The sequence below is a fragment of the Nerophis ophidion genome, linkage group LG05 (assembly GCF_033978795.1).
Source record: "Nerophis ophidion isolate RoL-2023_Sa linkage group LG05, RoL_Noph_v1.0, whole genome shotgun sequence".
Taxonomy (NCBI): domain Eukaryota; kingdom Metazoa; phylum Chordata; class Actinopteri; order Syngnathiformes; family Syngnathidae; genus Nerophis; species Nerophis ophidion.
Genome location: NC_084615.1, coordinates 41,818,117 through 41,845,806, shown reverse-complemented (window position 1 = coordinate 41,845,806; position 27,690 = coordinate 41,818,117). Strand labels below are relative to the sequence as shown.

Below are 27,690 nucleotides of genomic sequence, written 5' to 3'. Positions count from 1 at the left end.
TGTTCTATCTACACTTCTGTTAAAATGTAATAATCATTTATTCTTCCATTGTCTGATACTTTACATTAGTTTTGGATGATACTACAAATTTGGGAATCAATCCGATAGCAAGTCATTACAGGATCAAACATTGGTCTTATTCAAAGTCCTCATGTGTCCAGTGACATATTTTCTGACTTTATAAATGTAATATACTGTAATTAAAAAAAAAAAAAAAAGATGTTGTGATGTCAACAAATATCGACGTAATCATAGTAGTATCGACTAGATACGCTCCTGTACTTGGTATCATTACAGTGGAGGTCAGGTGTAGATCCACCAATGGCGTTTGTTTACATTTTGACGCCAGTGAGCTATGGTGTGTAGTGAAGCATGTTTTGCTATTCCTCGTCCTGCAGGGATGGTACTTGTAAGAAACTAACTTTATTTGTCGCAATGGAGGTGAGGATTAGTGATTTAGAAGTAGCTAAAACACTGCCGACTGCGAATGGACATTTGCTGCTAGCTAGCTTGCCATGTCTCAAAGCACCTCTTCCAGTGTTAGAACTTCAGCTTTATCGTTGGTTTTTAAGCCAAAATGCTTCCGTTCTCCCTTTTCTGTCTACACATTGTCTGCTTGTAAGTACTCTGGGATTGTGCGCTACCAAACATGCTCATCTGCTCGTAAACCAACATTGAAACGACGTGACGACATTCGGGGGGGGGGTACTTTTCAGAGGCGTTATAGTACCGAATATGATTCATTTGTATCGCGGTACTATACTAATACCAGTACACTGTACAACCCTAGCACACAATATGCATTATAGTGACATATGTGTACATGTATTTAAAGAAATACATTAGAAATACAAACTAATTACAAAAAATATTTTTTAATTAATCAAAATGAATGGATGGATGAAACAAATTCATAATGTTTATCATGGTTCTTCTTCTTTGTATTTTGTAAATACTTTAAGTTTGAAGAGTTTCTTTAAGGGGATCATATTAGTACATTTTTTTATTTATTTTCTTAATCGATTCCTTAATTTATTCTACATACAGATATACTGAATGTTTTAAGTGTTGTACGTGCATACAAATGTTTTGAATTATTTTTTTTTCTAAAATGTTGTTTCTCCTCTCTTATTGAGAATAATTGTTGTATATTTTTGGGTAGCAGATTGTAGTTTGCTTGGTGCATGATTTTAGTTGTTTGCAAATTCATTATGTTGTGGAATTTCAGTATTTTCGATTCAATGAATAAAGGTTTTGAATGTTGTCTATACCCAACATTATGTATTATTCTAACTTATCTTTTTTTGTAACACGATTAGCGAATGAAGAATACATTTGTAGCTATTTCCCTATATTTCTGAACAATAACTCAGATACTAACACTAGCGAGCAATATGTAAAACTGTATTTCAAATATTTTTGTGTGGAAATGTATTAAGAAATAATTTATTTCTAAAAATGTATTAAGCATAATTCATTAGTGCGAATGTTTTTGAAATATTTGTATATAGGCAAATCAATTTAGAAAAAAATGATTTGTTGATTAGTGTATTAAAAAATAAATGTATATGTGAAAATGCATTTCAAATATTCTTGATTTGTAAATGTATTAAAGAAAATAATTTAACATGACCATATATTAAAACTATTTGTATGTGCAAATGTATTAAACAAGGGATATGTGAAAATATAATACAAATAAATGTATATGTGCAAATATGTTAAAAAAATTACATATAAATTTTTGCAAATTGACTTTTACCCAAATGGATGCATTTGTGCAAATTCACTTTACTAAATACAATTATATGGAAAAGAACAATTCTTTTTTACATTCAAATGTGCTGTAGTAATACAATGTGGTTGCAAATGAATTAATAGTGTTTTTTTGCAAAGGTTTTACAAATGTATTTTGATGTAAGTCGCAATAGGGAGGTTAACAGACATGCTCACTTACACATCACAATTTCTCATCAAAGCATATTTGACACTGTAATCTGTATAGTAAGTTTTAATGGCTAACCTGACTCTGTGGTTGAAGTCATAACCTAATTGACATCACTATGCCCTTAAAAATGCATTCACTAATCATCCTGCACTTTGTTAAATACTTAAAAATAGAAACCTGTGTCTTTGCTGAATGAAGGTGGTGTGGCCTGAGGGAGAAGTACTTGTTTTTATATTGAAAACACAACATGTTAAACTATTAATCTATACTGTACAAATATATCAGTAGGAGAACACATTCATTATGGTATGTGTACACAAAAGGTTTTCTCCGTCTCCCACCCCTCTGCAAAGTTCCCCATGTATCAGCCAAGACAGCATAACAGCTTTGCTGAAAGGAATAATTTAATGATGATCTGACGCGACCTCAGTCCTTGCAGGCGAACAAACATGCCGCAGCTTTGTCACGTTCACATGCCTGTTCAAAATACCCATCTTGTTGTTTTTAAATGGTGCGCTCTGCAAGAAGAGAGTAGGACCTGTAGTTTTGTCTCATCTATCCCTCGTGGTAGAGGGGGGAACAAGAGGGATAAGGAGGAGAGTTAGTGTTTGGCCCGTTGCTGCGGAGACGCATCGTCGTGACACAGAATCTAGCGACAGGAAGTGACATGGGAGCTCCCGGAGAGATCAGACTACGGGTGTCTGAAATGAATACCTGGCTAGAAAGGAGGGATGGTGATGATGAAACAGCACAGAGGCATGATTGATAGCATGACTAGCTTAGCATAAGTGGATAGCATCATTAGGACGAGTCTGAGAACTTCACATTGTCAAATGGATTCGCATTTACAAACCCCAAAACCAGTGAAGTTGGCACGTTGTGTAAATAGTAAATAAAAACAAAATACAAATATTTGCAAATCCTTTTCAACCTATATTCATTTGAACGGACTGCAAAGACAAGATACTTAATGTCCAAACTGAAAACTTTATTATCTTTTGCAAATACTAGCTAATTTAGAATTTGATGCTTGCAACATGTTTCAAAAAAGCTGGCACAAGTGGCATAAAAGACTGAGAAAGAGGAATGCTCATCAAACACTTATTTGGAACATCCCACAGGTGAAAAGGCTAATTGGGAACAGGTTGGTGCCATTTTTGGTATAAAGGCAGCTTCCATGAAATGCTCAGTCATTCACAAACAGGGATGGGGCGAGGGTCACCACTTTGTGAACAACTGTGTGAGTAAATAAAAACAGTTTAAGAACATTTCTCAACGAGTTATTGCAAGGAATTTAGGGATTTCACCATCTAACGTCTGTAATATCATCAGAAGGTTCAGAGAATCTGGAGAAATCACTGCACGTAAGCGATGATATTACGGACCTTCTATCCTTCAGGCCGTACTGCATCAAAAAGGGACATCAGTGTGTAAAGGATATCACCACGTGGGCTCAGGAACACTTCAGAAAACCACTGTCAGTAACAAAAGTTTGTCGCTATATCTGTAAGTGCAAGTTAAAACTCTACTATGCAAAGCGAAATCCATTCATCAACAACACCCAGAAACGCTGCCAGCTTCGCTGGGCCCGAGCTTATCTAAGATGGACTGATGCAAAGTGGAAAAATGTTCTCTGGTCTGACAAGTCCACATTTCAAAATGTTTTGGGAACTGTGGACGTCGTGTCCTACGGACCAAAGAGGAAAAGAACCATCCACACTGTTATAGGTGCAAAATTCAAAAGCCAGCTTCCGTGATGGTATGGGGGGTTATTAGTGCCTAAGGCATGGGTATGATGGCCCCATTAATGCTGAAAGGTACATACAGGTTTTGGAGCAACATATGTTGCCATTCAAGCAACATTATCATGGACGCCCCTGCTTATTTCAGCAAGGCAATGCCAAGCCACGTGTTACAACAACGTGGCTTCATAGTATAAGAGTGTGGGTACAAGACTGGCTTGCCTGGAGTCCAGACCTGTCTCCCACAACGGAAACCCCAGATTTTTGAACAACTTAAGATGTAGACCAAGCAACAATGGGAAATAATTGCACCTGAAAAGCTTCAAAAATTGGTCTCTTAATTTCCCAAACATTTACTTAGTGTTATTAAAAGGAAAGGCCATAGAACGCAGTGGTAAAAATGCCCCTGTGACAACTTTTTTGCAATGTGTTGCCGCCATTAAATTCTAAGTTGGTAGGTGGCGACTTGTCCAGGGTGTACCCCGCCTTCCGCCCGATTGTAGCTGAGATAGGCGCCAGCGCCCCCCGCGACCCCCCCAAAAAAAAGGGAATAAGCGGTAGAAAATGGATGGATGGATAGTTTGAAAAGTTTTTGCAAATCATTATATTCTGTTTTTATTTACGAATTGCACAACGTGCCAATTTCACTGGTTTTGAGTTTTGTAATATTCTGTTCAGGCATCAAACTGTCACTCTCCAAATTCTTAATTATATGAACATGTTTGTTTTTTTAGGTAGCATTTCCACATTTTTAACCTGTTGTACAAATGTACAATATGTCATTAAGCAGCCATGCCCTATAAGTGCTATTTCCTGTTATGTGGTTATCAGCACAAAGCCTGAAAGGCTGTTAATAGCACCACCTGCAAGAGAAGAATGTAATTTAGTTGTTGGTCAACTGGTATGTTATTATTAATTACTGTTTTTATCAACAGCAGCAGAAATATCTCCTGGTTGTTTGTTTTTGCTTTTCCACAAATGTCTTTCTTCGGCTTGCTGATTGGCTTAAAGTTCCTCACCCTGAGATGTTTTAGGACGACATCACGCTTCAGTTTTAGATTTTAGCGTCCTCCTCAGGGCCGCCGCGCAGAACACCTGTTGCATCTGTCCTCATGTTTACAGTCAGCGTGGAGGACGCCCACGTGCCGACGGACAGCTGCTGCGATGAGTCGATGCATCTACCCCCCCTCCCCATTTCCTGTTTCGCTGCTGGTTGCCACGGTGACATGACGCATACCTTTTTACTGTTCATGCTGCTGCTGACCTGGCGCTCTGATTCACGGCATTCAGGGGGCATGCCCATGGGAGCTCACACACACATGCACACACTCACACTCTCATCTCCCAGCAGCGCTTGCCGGGGATTATGGCGAGAGGAAGTGACTATTAAAATGCCTGTCGCCCACTCACGCTGCAGAGAGTCTACATAACGCCACACTGTCTCCTGCAGTCCAGGCTCCACTTAGAGCGTGCCAGCCAACCTAAATAGGCCCTCTCACACAAGCCTGCGTTGTCCGTCGATAATACACCGCAAGCCGCCCCCGCCCGGTTTGCAGTGGCTATTGTGGCACCGCAAGCACACTTGTGACTGGGGGACGCTTTTTGGGCCGTGAATGTGTCGCGTTGTCTTTGCGAACGCCGTGTCAATTGATGTGGTTTTGATGTCTCCGCAGGCAAGAGCTTCACGCTGACAATCACAGTATTCACCAACCCGCCGCAAGTGGCCACTTACCACAGAGCCATTAAGGTCACCGTGGACGGACCGCGGGAGCCCCGGCGTGAGTACCGCAATACATTTGGAATTTGTCATGCACGCATCAAAACATAACACCTCATACAAAGGTCGCTATTATTTTCAACAATTTGAAATAAGCGTCAGTGTTTGGGCCACATTATTTTAGGTATCTGCAGCTTTAATGCTAATGAGCTGTGTCTCTTGTGTGTTTTTGTGTTTCCCCAATACCAATATTTTGGTACTGGAACCGGTATCGATACTTTTCGGTACTTTTCTAAATAAAGGGGACCACAAAAAATTGCATTATTAGTTTTATTTTAACACAAAAAAATCTTACGGTACATTAACATGTGTTTCTTATTGCAAGTCTGTCCTTAAATAAAATAGTGAACATACAAGACAACTTGTCTTTTAGTAGTAGGTAAACAAACAAAGGCTCCTGATTTAGCTGCTGACATATCCAGTACATTTTGTGTCATTTATCTTTCTATTATTTTGTAAAAAAATATTAAGGACAAGTCGTAGAAAATGCATTATTAATCTACTTGTTCATTTACTGTTAATTTCTGCTTACTTTCTCTTTTAACATGTTCTATCTACACCTCTGTTAAAATGTAATAATCATTTATTCTTCTGTTGTCTGAAACTTTACATTAGCTTTGAATGATACCACAAATTTGAGTATCAAAGACCAGTACTTTTTAGAGACGGTATAGTACAGATTATGAATAATTAGTATCACGGTACTATACTATACTAATACCGGTATACCATACAACCCTAGTGTTAAAGTTAAAGTACCACTGAATGTCACACACACACTAGATGTGGTGAAATTACCCTCAGCATTTGACCCATCCCCATGTTCACCCCCTGGGAGGTGAGGGGAGCAGTGAGCAGCAGTGGTGGCCACGCTCGGGAAATATTTTGGTGATTTACCCCCCAAGTCCAACCCTTGATGTGCCAAGCAGGGAGGTAGTGGGTCCCATTTTCATAGTCTTTGGTATGACTCGGCCGGGGTTTGAACTCACGACCTACCAATCTTAGGGCGGACATGTGTATGCTTCCACTGTGTAAAAAAAAATGAAGAAGGCTTCACCACAAGCCTTGAAATGTAGCCCGGACCTCGGCAATTTTTTTATCAGACAACTACAGATGTGGGAGGTGTAGTCTTGACCACGTAGTTTTCTTCAGCTAAAAGGCTAACCAAGCATGAAGCTGCAGTTCAAATGTGTGTCTAATGTTGGGATGGAGCTGACTTACTGAAGCTATATGCTAGCGTTGCTAACGTTTACGTCCTCCCGTCTTAGTCCTTAATTCTGTTTTATTTAATCTATGGCATCTATCACAAGTGTAGAGTTACAGTGTCTATCCCCCTGAGAACCAGCGTCCTCTGCAGTGGACATTTTTTCCCAAATTCTGACAAAAGGAATACATAAAAAACAAACGCAATGTCCAAAATACTGTAATATATGCCTTATATCACTAAAGACAATGTCACATTGGCTTGTGATTGGATGACACAAACATTAGCAACACTACCATAGTTAGGTGAGCTACAATGCAAACATTACACTCACATTTTAACATCGTGCTCGGTTAGCATTACAGCTGAAGAAAAACAACATACCATGTCTGTAGCTCACTGATGGATAGTTGGCAGAGCTGCAGGCTGCGTTGTAAAATGTGTAGTGAGTAGGCTCATCTACCTAGTGTCGGGTCAGAGGCAGGTGCACATCCCTGAGGAAAAAGGAAGGAGGCTTTGCCTTCATGACGAGCCGCAACTTCAAAAGCAAGCCTTTAAGCGTTTCTTTTCGTAATAGTGAAAAAGCAGTGACAGGCCTTGCGTTTCCCACCTAGGCCTTCTGTGATGTCCGACTTCAATGATCACCTCTCAAAATACCATCATTTTATGTCCCAACATGACCATTGCTGGAGAAATACTATACAAAAACACATGTACGCACTACATAACGGGTTATTATCTGCCGCATTTAAAAATAAATTAACCAGCATCAGCAATTAAAACATACCTTATGCGGTACTGTCAAAATTAAAATTGCAAAAAACATATTAAACGTGAAAAGATAAAGAAATAAAATATCTGAACTCACAATTTGTAGAACACATTCGAGCTTCCGGGGTTGGCTGACATGGTCTAACAAGATGTAGTTTGTCTTTAAATATCCTTCTTGAAAATGGCCTTGTGACGCTTGGGTGGCATCGTGGTGATGTTTGCGTTCTCTCGTGGGTGCAGCGGAGATGGAACACAGCGTGAGGTAGGAATGATAATTTATTGGTACACTAAAGAACACTATAAAACAAACTAAGAACAAAGGCACTAGACAAAACAAACAGAAAGCGCTAGCATGTAAGCTAGGGACATAAAGAGGGCAGGAATAGCATGGAAGCTAACAAGTATCAAAAGTAGGTTACCACAATGCGGGAAGAGCGACGTCATCTGTTGCACAGAAGCAAATAAGAGTCCGAGACCGAATGGCAAACAAAGGAAGTCTTAAATAAGGAGATAATCACAAATCAGGTGCGCGACGACAAACAAGAGACAGGTGACACTAATGAGTTACCATGACAACAGAAACAAAACAGGAAGTGCCACCGGGAACTAAGGACGTCAAATAACAAACAGGCTGTGATAACAAAACAGAAAACCGAAACCAAACCACAACATGTCATGTTTCAAGACGTGGATCATGACAGGCCTTGCAAATATATATCTTGTCTTGTCTAATTATAAAGATGCAGACGAGGCGTATTGGCTGAGTTCTTAAAGTTTACTCCACAAGGTGCTAATCAAAAACATCGCGCTGCCGGCATGGCTAAACGTGGCTACTGCGCATTCTCTTCACTACTGTGGCATGATGGATAATGGAGTTCTTATGTTACCTAGCTTATAACATCCCTATATATTTCCCTTAGGCCATTTAAAAGGTCTTACTGACAACAACTCGTTATTTGATTGGCTATCACAATTGTCTGTCAGCTGTATGTGCCCGTTCACTTACAGTGCACGTACGCCTGCATTGTTGATTCTGAAGGCCTCCGGCAGATTTGGTACAGGATGGCAACATAAGCTGGCTGAATTCTGATTGAATAAAAACTCTATAACCTAAAAACAACAACGCTGGACTTAGCATAATATGATATGAAAGGAATATGAATACTCTCAGATATTTAGGGAAAGTAAATAAAAAAAATACTTTTATCTTTAATTAAGATAATGATTTCGGGTTATGTTTGGCCAGCAGAGAAGGCCTTGCTGGTTCTGACAGCACACCACTGTGAAAAAGTAACGGAGATGATAGATTTTTCTCACATTTGGTAGTCATAAACCGGAACCCATATTACTGCGAAAAGTCCCCATTGTATAAAAGGGACTCTTTGACAAATTATCATCCACTAACAATTTTACTGTAATTGACCTTCTGTTACAATTACTCGCCAGTCATGCCATCCATTTGGAAAGTGCCGCACCTCACACAAACAAACAAAAATATATTTTCTACAATAACTAAATTCTGGTGCTTTAAATTAACTTGACCTCTCATGAACCAGAGACCCAAATTGAGCCAGAATATTCCTGAGAGTGCTAGCATCAGCTCGTTTTAATGGGCCATAAAAAACTTTACTATACTTTAGCCGTCAGTGCCAACTGGTCTGGCAAGCAGCTGTTTGCCTCCTCCTTGTTTAACTAAAATTCTATTTAAAAAAAAAAAAAGTGAACAATATGGCGTCACAAACAAGCGCCCTCACATGTGGCAGCAGGACAGAGCGGAGCCGCGAGACACTGGGATTAGAAGCAGCATCATTCCCCTCTGCTTGGAAAAGCTGCGGGCGGTGCCAAGAAAACACTCGCACACACTCGCTAGACGCTGGGTTTGATCAAAAGCATTTCCTGTGCATCTGCCGTCGCACATCACATGACTTTTTTTTTTTCAAGTAAGTTGCTTGTTTGGTGGCAACAAACAGATGAGACTCAGACAACGTCTCTATTCATGTCCAGCCCGCTATCAGGTGAGCAGGTTCTGGCCCGCTTTTAACAGCATCTGTTGTTCTCGTCTTTTTTTTAAACGAGGAACAAAACATGTTCTTTTTTTCCCACTTTCATCGTTTTATTTCTCATACGAGAGCGACTTGGTGTCTCCATGCAGGCTACGCCATCACATCTCACACCGCTGTGTGGTCAGGATGACATCGCTGGCATAATTTTACTCAGCCAGGACATTTCTTTAAGCTCCGCCCTCATAAGCCCCTTCCCAATTTTGAGTGCATAAACCTGTCTGAGTGCCATAAGAGTGACCAAATCCCTTTCAGTTAGTACATATTATTCATAAACATTTGTTGTGAAAAGCACCAAAATAAATGATCTCGAGTGTACCACTTTTAGTACCTTTGCGCTATACTAGTGTTGTTGTGATACCAATATTTTGGTAAAGGTACCGTTACCAAAATTATTTCGATATTTTTCGGTACTTTTCGGTACTCTTCTAAACAAAGGGGACCTCAAAAAAAAGGCATTTTTGGCTTTATTTTAACAAAAATTATTTCGGTACATTAGGGGTGTAACGGTACGTGTATTTGTATTGAACCGTTTTGGTATGGGGGTTTCGGTTCGGTTCGGTTCGGAGGTGTACCGAACGACACGGATATATTAAGTAGCGCACCGCACGTTGTGTAAACAATGCACACCGAGGCACCATGAATTGATTTACGTGGACCCTGACTTAAACAAGTTGAAAAACTTATTCGGGTGTTACCATTTAGTGGTCAATTGTACGGAATATGTACTGTACTGTGCAATCTACTAATAAAAGTTTCAATCAATCAAATAAACAACAACACACGGCATGCTTGCAACGACGGGTAGATTGACTGATCATACGTCCTCTTTTCACGGGATATGTCCTCTTTACGGAGCTGTCCGGGTGGAGTTTCTTAAATGCCTCGAATGTCCGGCATTTTAAGTTCGGGTTGCGTGTATTTTCAATGTACATTCAAGGTTAAGAAGGGGTTAAAAACAAAAACAAAAGTGGGGCACAGCATTATTCCTAAGGGAGGGATGGAGACAGAGAGCGAGAGAGTTATAAATGCGCATGCGTCGCCAGGCTCTGCTTTTTACCCATAGATTTATCAGATTTTATTTTTTATTATCTAGAGCAGGGGTGTCAAAAGTGTGCCCCGGAGGCCATTTACGGCCCACAGCTAATGTTTTAAAGGCCCACGGCACATTCTAAAAATACTATTAAAATAAACAAAAACATAAACAAAAGTGAAATAAACAAGTTTAAAGGCTAAATGTAATTTAGAAAAAGTTGCAACATTGACTAATAAAACAAAGCTGTTTTTTTTTTCTTTCAAACTGTCATTGCTCAAAACATAATATTGAATCAAAATCAATGTTATTATGAATTATTGACCTATCCAAGTTTCCGATTACTTCACATCAAATATTCCACTAAGAAAAATATTTTTGGTGGGATATTTAGCAAATTTGTTCAATAAATAATAAAAAAATGTATATTTCGATGTTTTCTTACTGTACCGAAAATGAACCGAACCTTGACCTCTGAACCGAGGTACGTACCGAACCGAAATTTTTGTGTACTGTTACATCCCTACAGTACATTAAATATATGTTTCTTTTTGTAAGTTTGTCCTTAAATAAAATAATGAACATATTAGACAACTTGTCTTTTAGTAGTAAGAAAGCAAACAAAGGTTCCTAATTTAGTCTGCTGACATATGCAGTAACATATTGTGTCATTTTCCATTTTATTATTATTAAGGCCAAGTGGTAAGAAATTCATTATTAATCCACTTGCTCATTTACTGTTATTATTTGCTTACTTTCCCTATTAACATGTTCTGTCTACACTTCTGTTAAAATAAAATAATCCCTTATTCTTCTGTTGTTTGGATACTTTACATTAGCTTTGGATGATACCACAAATTTGGGTATCAATCAAATACCAAGTCATTACAGGATCATACATTGGTCATATTCAAAGTCCTCATTTGTCCAGGGACATATTTCCTGAGTTTATCAACATAATATGAAATTAAAAAAAACGAAAGAAGATATTGTGATGCCAAAAAATATGATGTAATCATAGTAGTATCGACTCGATACGCTATTGTACTTGGTATCATTTCAGTGGATGTTAGGTGCAGGTCCACCAATGCTGTTTGTTTACATTTTGACACCAGTCAGCTACGGTGTGTAGTGAAGCATGTTTAGATATTCTTCGTGCTGCAGGGATGATACTTGTAAGAAACATACTTTATTTTTCGCCATGAAGGGGAGGATTGGTAATTTAGAAGTAGCTATAGACGGATGGACATTAGCCACAAGTTAGCTAGCCATGTCTTAAAGCACCTCTTCCTGAGGGCGTTTCAGTGTTATAACTTCACCTTTATTGTCGGTTTTCAAGCCAAAATGAGTCCGTTCTCCCTTTTCAGACACACTGTGTCTGCTTGTAAGTACTCTGTGATCGTGCACTGCCGAACATGCTCGTCTGCTCGTAAACCAGCAATGACACGACGTGATGACGACAGGGGTGCGGGGAGGGGGTGGGACCGGTACTTTACAGAGGCAGTATCGTACCGAATATGATTCATTAGTATCGCGGTACTATACTAATACCGGTATACCGTACAACTCTACACTATACCCAAAGCACTTTACAGTATACGTCACATTCACCCTTACACACACTGATGGCTAAAGCCCCAATGCACGGCACTACCCACAACCAATCAGGAGCAAGGTGGGTTAAATGTCTTGCCCAACCACACAACGACTGGAACCCTAACAATTTAGGTATCAACAGCAGTGGCAGGGTAACTAAAAAGGTGGAGCTAGACTCAGGGCAGTGTGTTGATTAGTGGACAGAGTATAGTCACGTCACGCCGCCCAGCCTAGCTGTACTGATGACTATGGATTACTTCTCAAGCAACCCTTTTTTTATTGCGTATTTTCTTCTCGTGTTCTTGGCTTCGGGTGATGGATGTCTCACTCTGCCGGGATGTTTGATGAGCCTTATGGCAGCCATATGAGGACGTCTCCTTAAAAGGGAACTCCACTTTTTTGGATTTGTTGCCTATTGTTCACAATACTAATGAGAGACAAGAAGACAAAAGTTTTGTATTTTTTTCCATTCTAATTTGTAAAAATCGTCTCATTTAGGCAGTTGGCACTGCAGCTAATGGGAGCAATTCATTCGGCCGCTAAATCACTTTAAAAAAGCATTAAAAAAACGCCAATAATACTTCATTTACGTCCAGTAACCTGTATAATAACCAAGGTGCAGACACCTTGTTATTGTAAGAGCAAACACTGAGGAACTCTTTTTTTAAACGTAATAACACATCGAGACGGCATACTAAGGCATCTGTCGTAAGCTGGTTATGGACAAATGTTTGCTTCAATAGCTTAATGTTGTTTGTAATGCACAAAACAATGCGATAGGACACCAATCTGTAGTGACTAAAAAACATGAACATATTACAGTATCTGTAAAGTATTAGCCCACATTTCATGTTTTGTTTGTACACAGCTAGCTCGACAGTGTATGTAGCTGTAACAAGCATGATGTGCTGCATTTATCATTATCAATATTCAAATGACTCACTCGATGGACAGTTGTCTCTTTGGTCCAGATGGCTGGGGAAGTTTTTTCTTGTTGTCTTTGGGTAAGCATGCCATTTATGTCTGCATATTTTGGCTCCAAGTTCCACATTTGTAAAGTCAAATCAGGCTAACCTCGCTCTCTCGGCTTCCATCTGCTCTCACGTTCCACCCTTTCTTCGTGCTCGCTTCTAGAGGCAGCAGTTCATCCTCTGTATCCATCCATCCATCCATCCATTTTCTTCCGCTTATTCCCTTCGAAGTTGCGGGCGGCACTGCAGCCTATCATCACAGGGCCAACACAGATAGACAGACAACATTCACGCTCACATTCACAAGCTAGGGCCAATTTAGTGTTGCCAATCAACCCATCCCCAGGTGCAAGTCTTTGGAAATGGGAGGAAGCCGGAGTACCCGGAGAGAACCCACGCAGTCACTCTGTATATTCAGGTTAAAAATAATAAGGTTGTGAATCCTCATTTGTCCAAAAATAATCTTCTTCGTACTCTGTCACCAAGTCTGCCATAATTAAAACACACTTGTGTTTGTTTTCGGAAGTAGGAACACACATTTCTTGCCGCAAGTCAGAGGTGCGCTGTTATGGAAACGGAAATAAATGCTCTAAGGTAAGAAGTTCCGGTGGCATTGAATGACCAAACTACAGTGAATAATTGTACATATTGCATATTACTGTGAACGTATCTGTTACTATGTAATATATAGAGTTGATGGAGGGTTTTGAAGTTGTTTTAGAGGGCTTTGAAGGCTGCAACTATGACTCCCATTAGTCGCATCTTGCAAACATTTTTTTATCGTCTTTAAAATTCTAAAAAAAAAAAAAAGACATGCGTGTTCTTGTCTCTCCTAATGATTGTCAACAATAGGCACAATTGCAAAACAAGTGAGGTTCCCCTTTTTAGTAAATTGACCACCCATGGATCCACAAATGAATTCATAGCCGGTGCCAAACTTACTTCACGCAATTATTTTCAGTCAGCTTGACAAAGGTTTGTGTTGTGTGCGTGTGGAAGGGGGATCAAGTTAATCACGTACGTCTGACCACTAAGTAATTAGCAAGAGGCTAACTCGGTTTTTGTGGCTCACATTGCATCGCTCTTGGTTATCATGTGGTTTGTCACTGTTTGCTAGTGCGTGTGGGTCCTTTTGCGTGTATATGTGTGTGCGCTCTCTTGACACATGCTGCATGAGTGTCTGATTGTGCTAACGGTGTCGTTAGTCCTGCACTGATTGGGAGTGCGGCTAATAGCCCTCATTAACCGCCATTTGCAGCTAATAGGCAGGGAGTGTCCTTCGCAGGTGCTGCTGTGACGCTCACACACATTCCCTACCCCACTCTCGACTTCCTCTTTGCAAATGCCAAGATATTTTATTTCATTGATGGTACCGTACATCGAAAAAATGTTGCGGTGTCACACAGGCTTTAGTTTTGTGGCGCAAGCGTGTCTGTTGTGTGTCAGTGGTAGGGGTTAGGGGTTTTGGTCGTGTTTTGGTCAGAGTGTTAACAAGTCTGGTGAAGACGTTCTGGGTCTTTGCGGGCCTGCAGACCATATTAGTGGTTCAAAAAGACGCCCTCGTGCCAAAACCCATATGTACACACAGACACACACACACAGTGAGGCACATAGAGCTACTTTTACACAATGACTAAAGTTGCCGTTCTTAACTGTGTAGATTCATGGTGATATATCTGAAGCCTGTTATAATGTCTTGTAAAACAAAACAATACAGTATTGTGCAACATTTAATGGTGAAAGAAAAGATCATCAGTGTTTCGCAATCTTCATGACTAAGCATCAAAGAGAGGAAATTCCATTTTATAAGCAATGGTGTTGCAATTGTGGATTGTCAAGGACGAAATACGAAACACTTTTGGCTTGATGTCACGCATGCGATAGATAAATGTCATGGCAATACAAACAGTAGATGATCTAAGAATGGGCTTTGTGGGACACCATGAGATTAACATTATAACACATCAGTAAATTGCAGTCTGCAAATATCAGTTGAAAATAATGTAATCGACTGTGAGGTCAGGATTGTTGTCTGCGTTGATCGTACCTATAAAGTAGCGACTATTGCCACTATCGTTTCTTTCTGGATGTTGCAATCAAAAGTCCACACACATCTTTACAGCCTTATAACAAAAGTAAAACAAAATGGCAAAAGAAAAAGAAAAACTTGACAATGGGAGCCTGACAAATAAAATAAAAATAAAACAAACTTCAATAGCAATGACAGGAGGGAGGAGGCTGAAGACTGAAAACAAAAAGAACCTTCAGGCTTTTCCAGAGACAGTCAGTCAGTTGAACGTCTGAATCCCTTGAAGACGTGCCAAGTGTGTGCGACGCCAAACACAAAATCGTTCAGCGGCTGAGGGCGGAGCGAAGAGCAAAGAGTGAGAACAGCGCAGAGCAATAAAGAGTGTCTAGGGTTGCTTCTCTCTCAATTCATCTCCAATGTGTTTTTAGCGTGAAGTAATAGCATCACCATTGGGAATTGTCGGGTGTGTGTGTGTATGTGTGTGTGTGTGTATGTGTGTGTGTGTGTGTGTGTGTGTGTGTGTGTGTGTGTGTGTGTGTGTGTGTGTGTGTGTGAGTGTGTGTGTGTGTGTGTGTGTGTGTGTGTGTGTGTGTGTGTGTGTGTGTGTGCGTGTGTGCGCCTCGATCCCTTCCATGGCGTGCTTCCTGCAAGCTGGAGTGCAAAGGACCACACAGACGCCTGGCAGCACTCCATCAGTCAGCATGGCTCCTTTTTGCCTCTTTACTCGCTTTTTTCCCCCCGTCTTCCTCTTTTTTTTTTTTTTTCCATTTCTGGTTTTATCATCTCCCCTCATTTCTTCCTAACCCCCCCCCCCCCCCCACCCCCCACCCCCCCCCCCCCCCCCCTCCGTCCCCTACCCACCTCCCTTGATACCAGACCCCCGTGGTGGACGGGCGCCTGGCCGTCACCCGTTACACACTTTTTTCCTCTGGAGCTATAACGCGCCACCGCTCTCCGATCTGTCTTCTCAAATAATTAATTGTGTCTTTAAGAAAAAAAAAAAAAAACGGCCACTGTGAGGCGCCAAATAAAAAGATTTAGTATGGACGCGGTGTATCCATTCATAATCTTCATTGGCAGCTTTTCCAAAAGATGACTGACACGCTCATGGAGGCTTTAAAGGGGCACTATTAGGCAAAAACAACTTTCTCAACCTGATGTGTATTTGGGATCTGCATAAGTCCTGAAAATGTGAAATCAAACCGTGGAGGAATTGCAGAGATATTTATAAAACAATATTGCCTGCCTTTCTCCTTCCTCGAAACGGTCTGTTTGGAATTTTTTAGACCTGAGACGTCCGCGGATATCTCTGTATATGGTAAAGGCTTACCCAAAGGTCTTTGTGTTAGTCTGCCATTTTATTTTTCCTTCGAGCATTTGTCAAAATGCCCATGGCACAACACGAATAAAACTCAACTTGAACCAGCACAAGTCGCTACACAAACTTTGAACCAAATTTAAAGTAAGAAAGTGCCATGTGTTTAACTTTTATAATTACTATAATTATAATCTGAAGAAATCGCTCTCTGTGTGTGCCAAGTCCTGCTTCATAAACCTGCGCCAGTACGAAGATGGATTTTCCAATAAACTAATTTTAATGGTGGACTCGGTGACTACTATTTATGGCAACAGTAATTAATAACAGTAGGTTAGAAATGTGTGGATGATACGTTAGCAATCTTAGCTCAAGTGGTTGTGTAGCTAGCTTAGCCTTCTACAGTAAAACAAAAGTGTCACCGTCCTCCAGGAAAATAAAACATTATTTTCCTAAGAACAACTTTTAATTAAATCATTGCCAACTGTGTTTGGCAATGAACTAGTAAGTTACATAATCCGCTATTACTCTTGCAATGTAGCCTGTAACTAAGTTTATAGTCGTGAGCCTCCATTTTTTACAACTCGAAGTAGCTGTGAAGCAGAGTTATTTTAATGATATAGAAGATAGAAGGTTTTTATTGTCAATATACACATGTATACATCCAGGGTTTAGCATTGGTAGAAGTTTAACCTTAGTCAGCCTATAGTTCTAACCTGTATGTCAACCGGGCTTGCTTCCACACTTTCGTCTGCTCACATCTTCACTTCCTTCCTTGGTGCCGACAACAAACCAGGGTGAGACGCTGATCTCACTATATCATCTGGGATTTTGTGTTTTGGTGAAAGTCACTCAAAAGAGATGGCTGGTGGCGGTCATCAGTGTCCAAAATGCACAATAAAAGCAAAAAAGCTAAAAAACTACAACACATTTTTGCCGGGCGCTGGCAAATCGCTTTCTCAGTGTGAGGGGGCGTGGTGACGAGAAATTCAACTGCATCTAACAACTTTCTCAAAATTAATCGTTTTAAAAGGGTGCAAAAAAAGTAAATCAACATTTATGCACATTTTTTACCAAAAAAATACCATTAGAAAAATATTTTTAAAAAATCATGATATGACCTCTTTAAGGACTGTAATGGTGATTCACACTACAGCATTTTGAATGCGCGAGTTGTCACCCTCAGATGCTGCAGGACTTGGACAGGCAGGATAGCAGGTAAGAACTAGTTTAATATAAAAATGACAAAAGAACACTTGACAAAAAGCAAAGAAAAGGCGTGCCTACGCACGGGAAGCTAAATGCTAATGGTTAGCAACCATCGAGTTCAAAGTGTCCAAATAGAGAAACGACGTGCAGAGCGCACGCGAAGCTAAAACGTGACTTAGCCAGGTAAATACAAAGTAGAATACCAAACGTGACTGTTGCGAGTAGCAAACAAAACATCCAGGCAGAACTAAGGTAGCAGGCCGGTATAAATACTAAAAGAATAATCGAAAACAGGTGTGCGTCAGAAAGTCAGTGCAGGTGGAACAAATTAAGTTGCCATGGTAAAAAAATACAAACAAGGAAGTGCTAAAACAAAGTCAAAAGTCCACATAACACACGATTCGGACAGCAGATCATGACAAGATCATAGCTGTACTCGGGTCACATGGAAATAAGCCTCCTAGTGACTGTGAGCAGCATAGGGGTGAGGGCACTATTCAGTGAAAATGATATCTCCATATTTAGTGAGGATTTTTTAATTTAGGAGGTGATGAGAAACTGGACTGGACGTTCAGCCTGTGCCATGGAGTCATTTGGCACATTGTTGGGTCGCCTTTTTGGATGTGCAAAGTAATAGCAGACCTGGCCCTAACTATTCGCACCTCCTAGACTTTGATGGAGTCTGAATCAGTCAAAGAATGCTGCACTAATAATCACGATGAAAAAACAAGATCTATTCCTTTCAGTTGCTCCAGTAAGTTTCTAAAAGTTGTAGCACTCTAATAAATACAGTGGTGCTTCGGGATACAAGTGTGCCCTCTTACAAGACTTTTGGGATATGAGGTTATTGTTATGCTTTAGGTTTGGAGAGAAAAAAATGTGTTACAAGCTTCCCCATCGCTATTTGGTGTAGCGAATATCACAGTGAACCACAGTCTTCCTGGCTCATATCGGACTGGACAATTAATGGAATTTGAATTTTGGTTTAGATTTCAATGTGCGGGCTTCACGGTGGCAGAGGGGTTAGTGCGTCTGCCTCACAATACGAAGTTCCTGCAGTCCTGGGTTCAAATCCAGGCTCGGGATCTTTCTGTGTGGAGTTTGCATGTTCTCCCCGTGAATGCGTGGGTTCCCTCCGGGTACTCCGGCTTCCTCCCACTTCCAAAGACATGCACCTGGGGATAGGTTGATTGGCAACACTAAATTGGCCCTAGTGTGTGAATGTGAGTGTGAATGTTGTCTGTCTATCTGTGTTGGCCCTGCGATGAGGTGGCGACTTGTCCAGGGTGTACCCCGCCTTCCGCCCGATTGTAGCTGAGATAGGCGCCAGCGCCCCCCGCGACCCCAAAAGGGAATAAGCGGTAGAAAATGGATGGATGGATGGATTTCAATGTGCATGCAAATTCTGGATCTTGTTATGGTGAAACAGATGAGGAGCAAATGAGCGATACAAGAGCATGTCTATTAGAAGTTTGGATGTCACCATGGTTGTTACTTTTTTTTTTGACACATCACTCATATCACTAATCAATCAACACTAAACCAAAAAAAAAAAGTAAGAAATATGGTTTCCGTGTTAACGTGACTGTGGCCTATAAAACGGATTCTGCTGGTAAATGCAGAATATCAGGAAATTTGACATAAATGTGAGTGAATTGTTGTCATTGTGAGGAGAAGATTGTCACGCCCATGAGATCATGTTTCGTTTTTGTCATGTATGGTTTTGTTTTTTGGACAATTCGTTCCTATGTTTGCACTTCCTTGTTGGTATTATCACCATAGGTACTCATTGATTTTGACCTTGCCCGCATGCCACACCTCTTCCCTCAGCTCTCACACCTGTTGTTCATTATCATAGCTATTATTTAAGCCACAGTTACCAGGTAGTCGGGCTGGCAACTTTTCGTATCCCTCAACTCCTTTCATGCCATGCCTTGCCTAGTTTCCCTCCCGCTCATGCCACGTAAGTTTTTGAGTTTTATCATGTCACAGTTGTTGAGTTTTGTTTATTTGTTTCTATAGTCATGCCATAGTGCTAGTTTTTGTTGTCTAATAAAGTTTGTTTGCCGCCCTCGTGCACGCCTTTTGTTTTGCTTTCTTTGTTTGCCTTTTGGTTAGTATATAAATAAAAATGTACTCACATTCACATCTAGCTCGTGCCAATTTCCCTTTGCGTTGGGAAAACAAACTATCCCAAAGTCCAAGTCTTGACAAAGATACATTTTTGGGGGGAAATAATGTGTCTGGTAGCGCTCATTTATCGGTGAAACACTCCCTCCGTCCCTTGCTGAACTAAACAGTGTTGAGGTGGCCACTTGAAACAGCACCTATATTACAAAGCTAAAGCTCGCAAGAACAATCCATACACCCAAGGCACATCTCATCTGCTTGTGCTGTTGTGAACGACATCATTGATACTATATAAATGTAAATGTAAGAACAACACTCGCAACTTGAGAGGCGCTCTCTTTTTTTTTTAACAGACTCAATGAGTCTCTTCTTTACTCGTCAAGATAAGAACAACAGCAGAGCACACTTTCCCCCTTTATAGTGACAGCGCGGTGCGCCACATCCGGTTTGACTGTGCTAACAAAATAAAGGTTTCAAAAGAAGTACCTTGTACAAGCAAAATGTACTTAAAGCACGTATTGAAACATTTACACAATTATTATGCTTTGACCTAAAGTACTCGTCAAAATTATCCAAAATTGTATTACACCGATAATTTTTGGACATTTAATTAACAAATATTTTATCAAATTTATTTTTACACAAAAACCACACACTTTATGGTAGTAAAATAAGTGTAAAAACTAAAATAAAAACTGAATTAAAAACAATGAAATGGAAAACTTATTTTTGTTTATATTTTCTTTATTGCTATTGTTATTTAAATTTGCTATTGCTAAATAATATGTGTTTACTTGTTGTGGTTTATTTGATACTAATTTATATCCAGTTTTTTTAAGACTATATTCAAAGTTGAGTTTTGGTGGTACAAAAAATACTTATAACGAATAATCTTGTAATTAATTGTGATTAAAAAATAAATATAAATAATTGTGTTTTTTTTTCTTTGCCATCATCATCCGGCCCTAGAGTAGCATTAGCTTATTACAAAAGATCAACATAACTTTGTTTTTCCAAACATAGGAAGGAGAAGGCAAGTGTGAAGGACAGTGATGAGAAGAATAAGTGGATATTAATTGAATTAAAGCAGGAAACCATCAAAACCATGAGCCAGCATGTAGCTAGCTAACTTGGTAAAGTGGTTGTAGCATAGCACTGCTGGTAAGCAGACTGAGTCGGTAATCACCAGCTAAGGACGTTCGAATAATATCCAAACAGCGGACATGTATCCAAGAAAATATGGCGAAGCTGTTGTGTTGGCTGAGAAGCCCACTCTCTAAGGTAAATGATAATAGTTATATTACGTCGCAAATCTACAGTAGTTGGCAGTAGTATATTTTATTATATTGGTTTCCGAAGGGAATAAGCGGTAGGAAATGGATGGATGGATGGATGGAGGGTTTCATACAATATTAAAGTTAAAGTACCACTGATAGTCTCACACACACACACTAGGTGTGGTGAAATTACCCTCTGCATTTGACCCATCCCCTTGTTCCACCCCCTGGGAGTTGAAGGGAGCAGTGAGCAGCAGCGGTGGCCACGCTCGGGAGTCATTATGGTGATTTATCCCCCAATTCCAACCCTTGTTGCTGAGTGCCAAGCAAAGAGGCAATGAGTGCAATTTTTATAGTCTTTTGTATGACCCGGCCAGGTTTAGAACTTACGACATACCAAACTCAGGGTGGACACTCTAACCACAAGGCCACTGAGCAGGCTTAATGATCTAAAACGGTGTTGTTGTTTCTTTAAAGAACGATACATGTTAACATTGTACTAATTTAGATTTATTTTACTTAATTTGAATGGAATATGCTTTTTCCCAATACCTAATAATCACGATCAATAAGAACTGTGTGATTTTTTATGTTGTTTTCTCCTACGTCAACAAGTTTCGAAAGGAGAACTTGCTTTTTTACGCCTGTGTCTGTCTCACGGTTATCCCATTTTATTGTGCCTGTCGTCACGCTCAAAAAAGGAGGATTTCACACCTATAAATAACGACAAAAGCCACGGCAAGTGGCTGCGTTAGCCTCGCTTTGCATAAATCACAGTGGGCAAAACTCTTGTAAAATATCCCAAGATGAGTGTAGTTCCTTGACTTTAGACAAAGCCAGTCTTGTGGTTTCAAATCTCAAGGCTGAACTAAACTAAGCTAAACTCAGACTCTGGCGGCCTGCTTTGGCGGAGCTCACATTCGCCTCAAAGCGTCTCCCAGAATGTAAAACTAACCTCGCTGTCAATGTAAATCTGCACACAAATCGTTCCCTTGTCCATGAAACGGGGGGGAATTCTGGATGTCCCTGCGGCAGTAACAAACAAGCGTACAAAGATTATTGTGCATCTGAAGGAGCCAATAATTACACAGGACTTTATTCTGTTTGCCTACTTTTTCTTCTTTCATCAGATTAGTCGTCGCCACACTTGTGTCTCTTGGATGGCTGCAATAATAGTCAACTTGGATCAGTGCACTGCAGTGTGATCACAGATGCGATCTGTCGCCATGTTATCCCCACTAATCTTGTGTGTGTATGTGTGTGTGTGTGTGTGTGTGTGTGTGTGTGTGTGTGTGTGTGTGTGTGTGTGTGTGTGTGTGTGTGTGTGTGTGTGTGTGTGTGCGTGCGTGCGTGCGTGCGTGTGTGTGTGTGTGGCCATTGTGGAGTGCCGCACATCTGCAGCGAATCTGTCCGTGCTTCCGGGTGCCGGCCGGGGGCAAGGAAGCGGCGGGCGCTATCGCAAATCTGCGCCGCGTTTCACGGGGGATGACGGGACTCTCAGGGACTTTCCCTCTGAGGGGATGAAACCATTCGCCTTTCCCGATTCTTTCGGTACAGGAATGAGCCTGAATTCAGATGAAACCGCTAAGATCTTTTGAGCTTGGCAAATTTTTTCTAAAAGGTCTAATTATGCCGTGGACAAAAAGCTCGCTTCCTGTAAGGCCATGACAACAATGTAATTGTGGCTAGGTCTTTCAGAGCTTAAATTGGACCTAAATCGAGCTTGAAGGAAGTGGAAGTTGACCTGCTCTACAAACAATGTAATTAAACGACACAAATGTTTGCTCCCAGTAGTGTTGTCCCGATACCAATATTTTGGTACCGGTACCAAAATTATTTCAGAGGCAAAAAGTACCGTATATGATTCATTAGTATTGCGGTACTATACTAATACCGGTATACTGTATAACCCTAGCTCCCAGTGATTGGAATAGTTAAGAAAGAGCTACAATGACACTCGAGACAAACATGTATAAAAAGTACATGTTCCAGCATATGTTTACATTTACATAACTTGACTCCGTAACAGATCATTTCAGTTTTAATTGATCGCCAAGGGGGGAAATTGCTTAAATGAAATTTCCCCCAACTTCAAACTATGCAGCTGATGATTAGGTCATTCTCCCAAATCAGGGCAATGTGCTTGTTAGAACTCTATCAAACTTAGAATGAAGTTTTTGTTTTATGAATCTGATAATATACACATTAAACTACCTAAAATGTAAACTGGCCTGTCAGTATTGGCTTCCTATGGCTGAAGATGACTCATTTCAGTGACAGAAAGTGACAGGAGTGAGTTTTAGCTTAGAATGAGCAAATACATGAAATATAGCTACATGACATTTATTACAATAGCATCTTGACACTAAGCGCATTACAGTGACTCAACAAATCATTCTATTTTTAAAATAAATAACATCAAAAATGAGAAGATAACAGGACTGAGTGGGACCCATGGACATCACTAATTAATGTGTGAATTTAACCATTTTTTGTTATTATTTTTTTAGCTGAGATAAGGAGTGACACAAATATGAAAGAAATATAAAACTATTCATGAAGGATTTGAAATAATATATGTCACTGTAAAGTCTATGTTTAAGAAGAAGAGACAGACAACAAATGCAATTATTCCAGTGTTTAAGGTAATTTCAATTAGTTTTTCAGTTGTATTTATATAATATGAAATCCTATAAATGTGCAGGACAGTCTGCTTCATTAAAAAAGATATATAAGTTATAGTTAATTTTATTGTATATTTACAGATTTAATTTCCTTTAGACGCAAATGGCACCGATTTAGTGGAATGACCCGAATGATGTGGAGTAAAGCTGCTGAGCATGTATTGACATTAACTTCACCTTGTTGCACAGCAACGCTATTTCTTGTTGAAGTTCTAAAGAGTTGCCTCGTAAAATAATAATTTCTGGCAGCCACACGCTGTAAAATTACAGTAAAGGCAAAAAGAGAGCTCTTCATTCAAAGGCAAAGTCTAAGCATTTCACAGAAGAACGACTGACTCTCTGCGTCAGAGTCCTAGGAGGCCCCGGAGAAATATTTAGGGACATGTGACGGGACTCCTTGGGACCACAACAGGAGTGGACTGGGACAACAATTATGCGTTGGCTGTTGAGTTCAGACTGGCTCACCACAATCCCGTTTTGCGTGAAGAAGTACATGTTAAATGTCAGTTATTGAACCACAGCATGCTTAGTATGAAATTTTACCACAAACATATTCCCAGCCCCTTCCGGCACGTCACCGATAAGATACAGTGGGGCAAAAAAGTATTTAGTCAGCCACCGATTGTGCAAGTTATCCCACTTAAAATGATGAGAGAGGTCTGTAATTTTCATCATAGGTACACTTCAACTGTGAGAGATAGAATGTGAAAAAACAATCCAGGAATTCACATTGTAGGAATAGGGGGGGGGGGGGAAGAAAAAAATAGAAGATTAAGATAAAATAAAAAAAATCGGTCTTAGCCTAGGCCCTGGAGTGGGGGTGCAGACTGAGGCCAAGGGGAAAAAAAAAACAAAAAAAAAACACAACAACTCATAGCCATAGTACACATCCCTCTTCCATGTGTGTAAGAGGGAAACATCAAAGAACACAGAGGACATTAAAGACATTAAAGCAGCAGATACAACCAGACACTTCTACATACAGCTATGAATAAAAAGTAAAAGAAACATATACACTGTGGTGGCCTCTGCGGTGTTCCACGCCATCGTCTGCTGGGGTGGAGGGAGCATGGCCAGAGACAGAAGCAGACCCAACAAGGCAACCCAGACAGCCGACTCCACTCTCGGCCAGTGTCCAGTCCGCATGGATGAGCGAGGATACGTCCAAGGTGACTGAGGTGTCCGACACCTGCTCACCCAGTCAAGACACAGCGAAGCCTCTCCGTCCCAGTAGCTCAGTGCTAGCTCCACAGTCCTGTCCCCTCATCTGCATCTCCTCCAGTACATCCAAACAGACTCTGGTGTAGTAGAGACCCTGCAGCTGGTCTCCATGGCCAAAAGGCTCCCGGGAGGCAGATCCAGAAGTCCACAAAAAAAAGTACCACAGAGGTCACGAAAGTGCCACCCCTTGTCACACAGTCCCAAAGGGTCCCTGACCAAAATGCAAAAAAATATAATAACACATGAAAACAAGAGGGAAACACAAAAGGATGACACAAGAGCACAGAGCTCCTGCCTACAGCAGCCACTACAGCAGCGCCATCTTGGGAAAAAAAGTGTACCTATAATGAAAATTAGAGACCTCTGTCATCATTTTAAGTGGGAGAATTTGCACAATCGGTGGCTGACTACATACTTTTTTGCCCCACTTTATATTGACAAATGTATCTGACCATTTCCACAGTCTCTTTGGCACACAGTAGTAGTGCTGGTCTTGTAAGCAGTCTTACTGGATTTCAATCCCAGTCTGAGATGTGTCAGGAATCAATGTTTTAGTTCTTGAATTTGGTATGTTGTGTTACGTTTGCTGCATGGCGTTGTTTGCGAGACCCCAGGCTGCAAAGACAGATAGGCAATGTGCAGGTAAAAATCCCTTTTGTTAGGGTTAAAGAACAAGAAAATGCGAGGCAAGGCTATGCAGCACGTAGCAGAACAAAGCGCACATGAAATAATCGTAGTAGAAAACACAAAACAACCATCCAAAAACCATAAGTAATGGAACTATTTCTTTCCTGTCAATCAATTTTAGGAAAAAAAATTGCATCAAATTTAATTCCAGTGTGATTAAAATAGTGTAAAAATTATTTCACATTAATAAAAAAAAAAGTGTGACAAATTATGGCGCTCCATAAAAGCTGTCAATACAAGTTGACAAGCCCCGCACTCACGCTGTGCACTATGCAGAACATAGGAAATATCTGGTGAAATGTACTATTATTATATTTCCACCAGTGACGGAGCAGGAATGGGCTGGGAATATGTTTGCGATAAAATTTGATAGCACTCTGTCATTCATTAATTGACACCTTACATGCGCTTATTGACAAAAAGCCGATCGCAGGGCCCTTTTGGCACGGCACATGGTCTGCATACAGAGAGAGGCGGACTTGAGTTTGTGGAATATACGTAACGGGTGTGGTCTACTCACGGGATTTGATCGCTCGTTAAAGCTTTCTTTATTGTTTCAAAAGGTGTGAACTTGACATTTTGCCATCTTAGCGGAGGTACACAAAGTTTTTGGCACAACCAGGAACGAGTTCTCCGGGTCAGGACCAGGCCCCTTGGCTGCGACAGGGCAAAAACTGGTTCTAGATGAGGCAAAGGACCCAACAAATCACCATAACACATTTATTTTTTTTCAATATGGGTAAGGGGATTTTTTTCCCAGCAGCGACAGCGAGAAGGTTGGTTCAGATTCTAAAGTAGCAGCTTGATTGTTTCTGGGCCAGCTGGAGGTCTGCCAAGCATGGCGGGAGTTTTCACTCTGTTTGATATTTACTCCACTACATGGCTGAGTAGACACCGAAACGATGTCATTGGTTTCAAAGACCGCTTTTATTGAGCTGGCGTCCACGTTAAACACTGTGAATTAAGACCCAGACAGACAAAATGGCTCATTATAATCATCTATTTGTCTTTCGCGTAAGTCCCGCCTCCCCGAGAGAGCGAGAACAGAATACTGCGAGTGTAAAGAATGCAGGAAGAGAGCAGCAGTAATATTTTTGGCATGGTGCTGAAGACTCCTGTAGGGATAATGGCGGCGTGGCGTGAGAAACTGTGTTTACCTGACGAAGGAGAAGCCTCAGGTGAAAACTAGAAAAGTAGGTCACGCAACTTCCTCTCCGCGTTTTATCTTCTCTGCTCCGGTCCTAACATCACTTTCTTAAAACTATACTGCAACTTACTATTTATTTCAAGGAGTTTCACCAAACCATGGAAATAAACACTGACAGTTCCAGAGTCAAACTGGCAGTGCAGGTACCAAAATCCTAAGTATTTGTAATATTAAAATAGAAAATATTAAAAACCAAAACAGTCATCTTTGGCCACATCGCGCTCGTAAGTTTGCGACTTCACTATATCACAGATTTTTGTTGTTGGTTTTGTACACATAATTCATTTATTTATTCAACTTATTCTTCTTCTTCAGATTATGGCGCACTCTACCTTCCAAATTTTGTCACCCCATTCAAACCTTTCCAACTTCAAACTGTTCAGCATTATCCCCGAATTGCGGGCTTTCCCTTGACAAATTCCAAAAATTCCCAGATTTCCCATAATTCCAGGTTTTCTGGGACTTTTTGCCCATTAAAAATTAATTGGGTTTCACGATTTCCACATGTTTCAACCTATTCAAACCATTCCACCTTCAACACATTCCACCATTCTGGAAACCCAAACTATCATTTTTCCAAGTTAAAAAAAATTCCCGGATTTTCCAGAATTCCTTCTTTTCCAAAGCCCTATTTCCTCCCTTTTTTCTGGCGACTACTCCTTCCACATTGTTCATTGCATTTCAACCGTTCCATCGTCAAAACATTCCTTTTAATCAGGACAAAAAACAAAGTTGTTTTTCAAGAATTCCATAATACCATTTCTCAATTCAACATGTTACTATTTCAACATTTCTTGACCAATTTGAAAAATTCCAACACCAAACATTC

The 27,690-nt window shown here is 40.4% G+C and overlaps 1 protein-coding gene across 3 annotated transcripts in view; it reads left to right on the top strand.

The window, feature by feature from the left end:
• Positions 1-27,690, top strand: part of runx2b (RUNX family transcription factor 2b) — a 112,220-nt gene that overhangs the window by 70,176 nt on the left and 14,354 nt on the right. For all 3 annotated transcript variants that reach the window (XM_061900981.1, XM_061900983.1, XM_061900982.1), the window contains one exon: positions 5,364-5,468. In XM_061900981.1, coding sequence (XP_061756965.1) covers positions 5,364-5,468 — 105 coding nt within the window. The remainder of the gene's footprint in view (positions 1-5,363; positions 5,469-27,690) is intronic.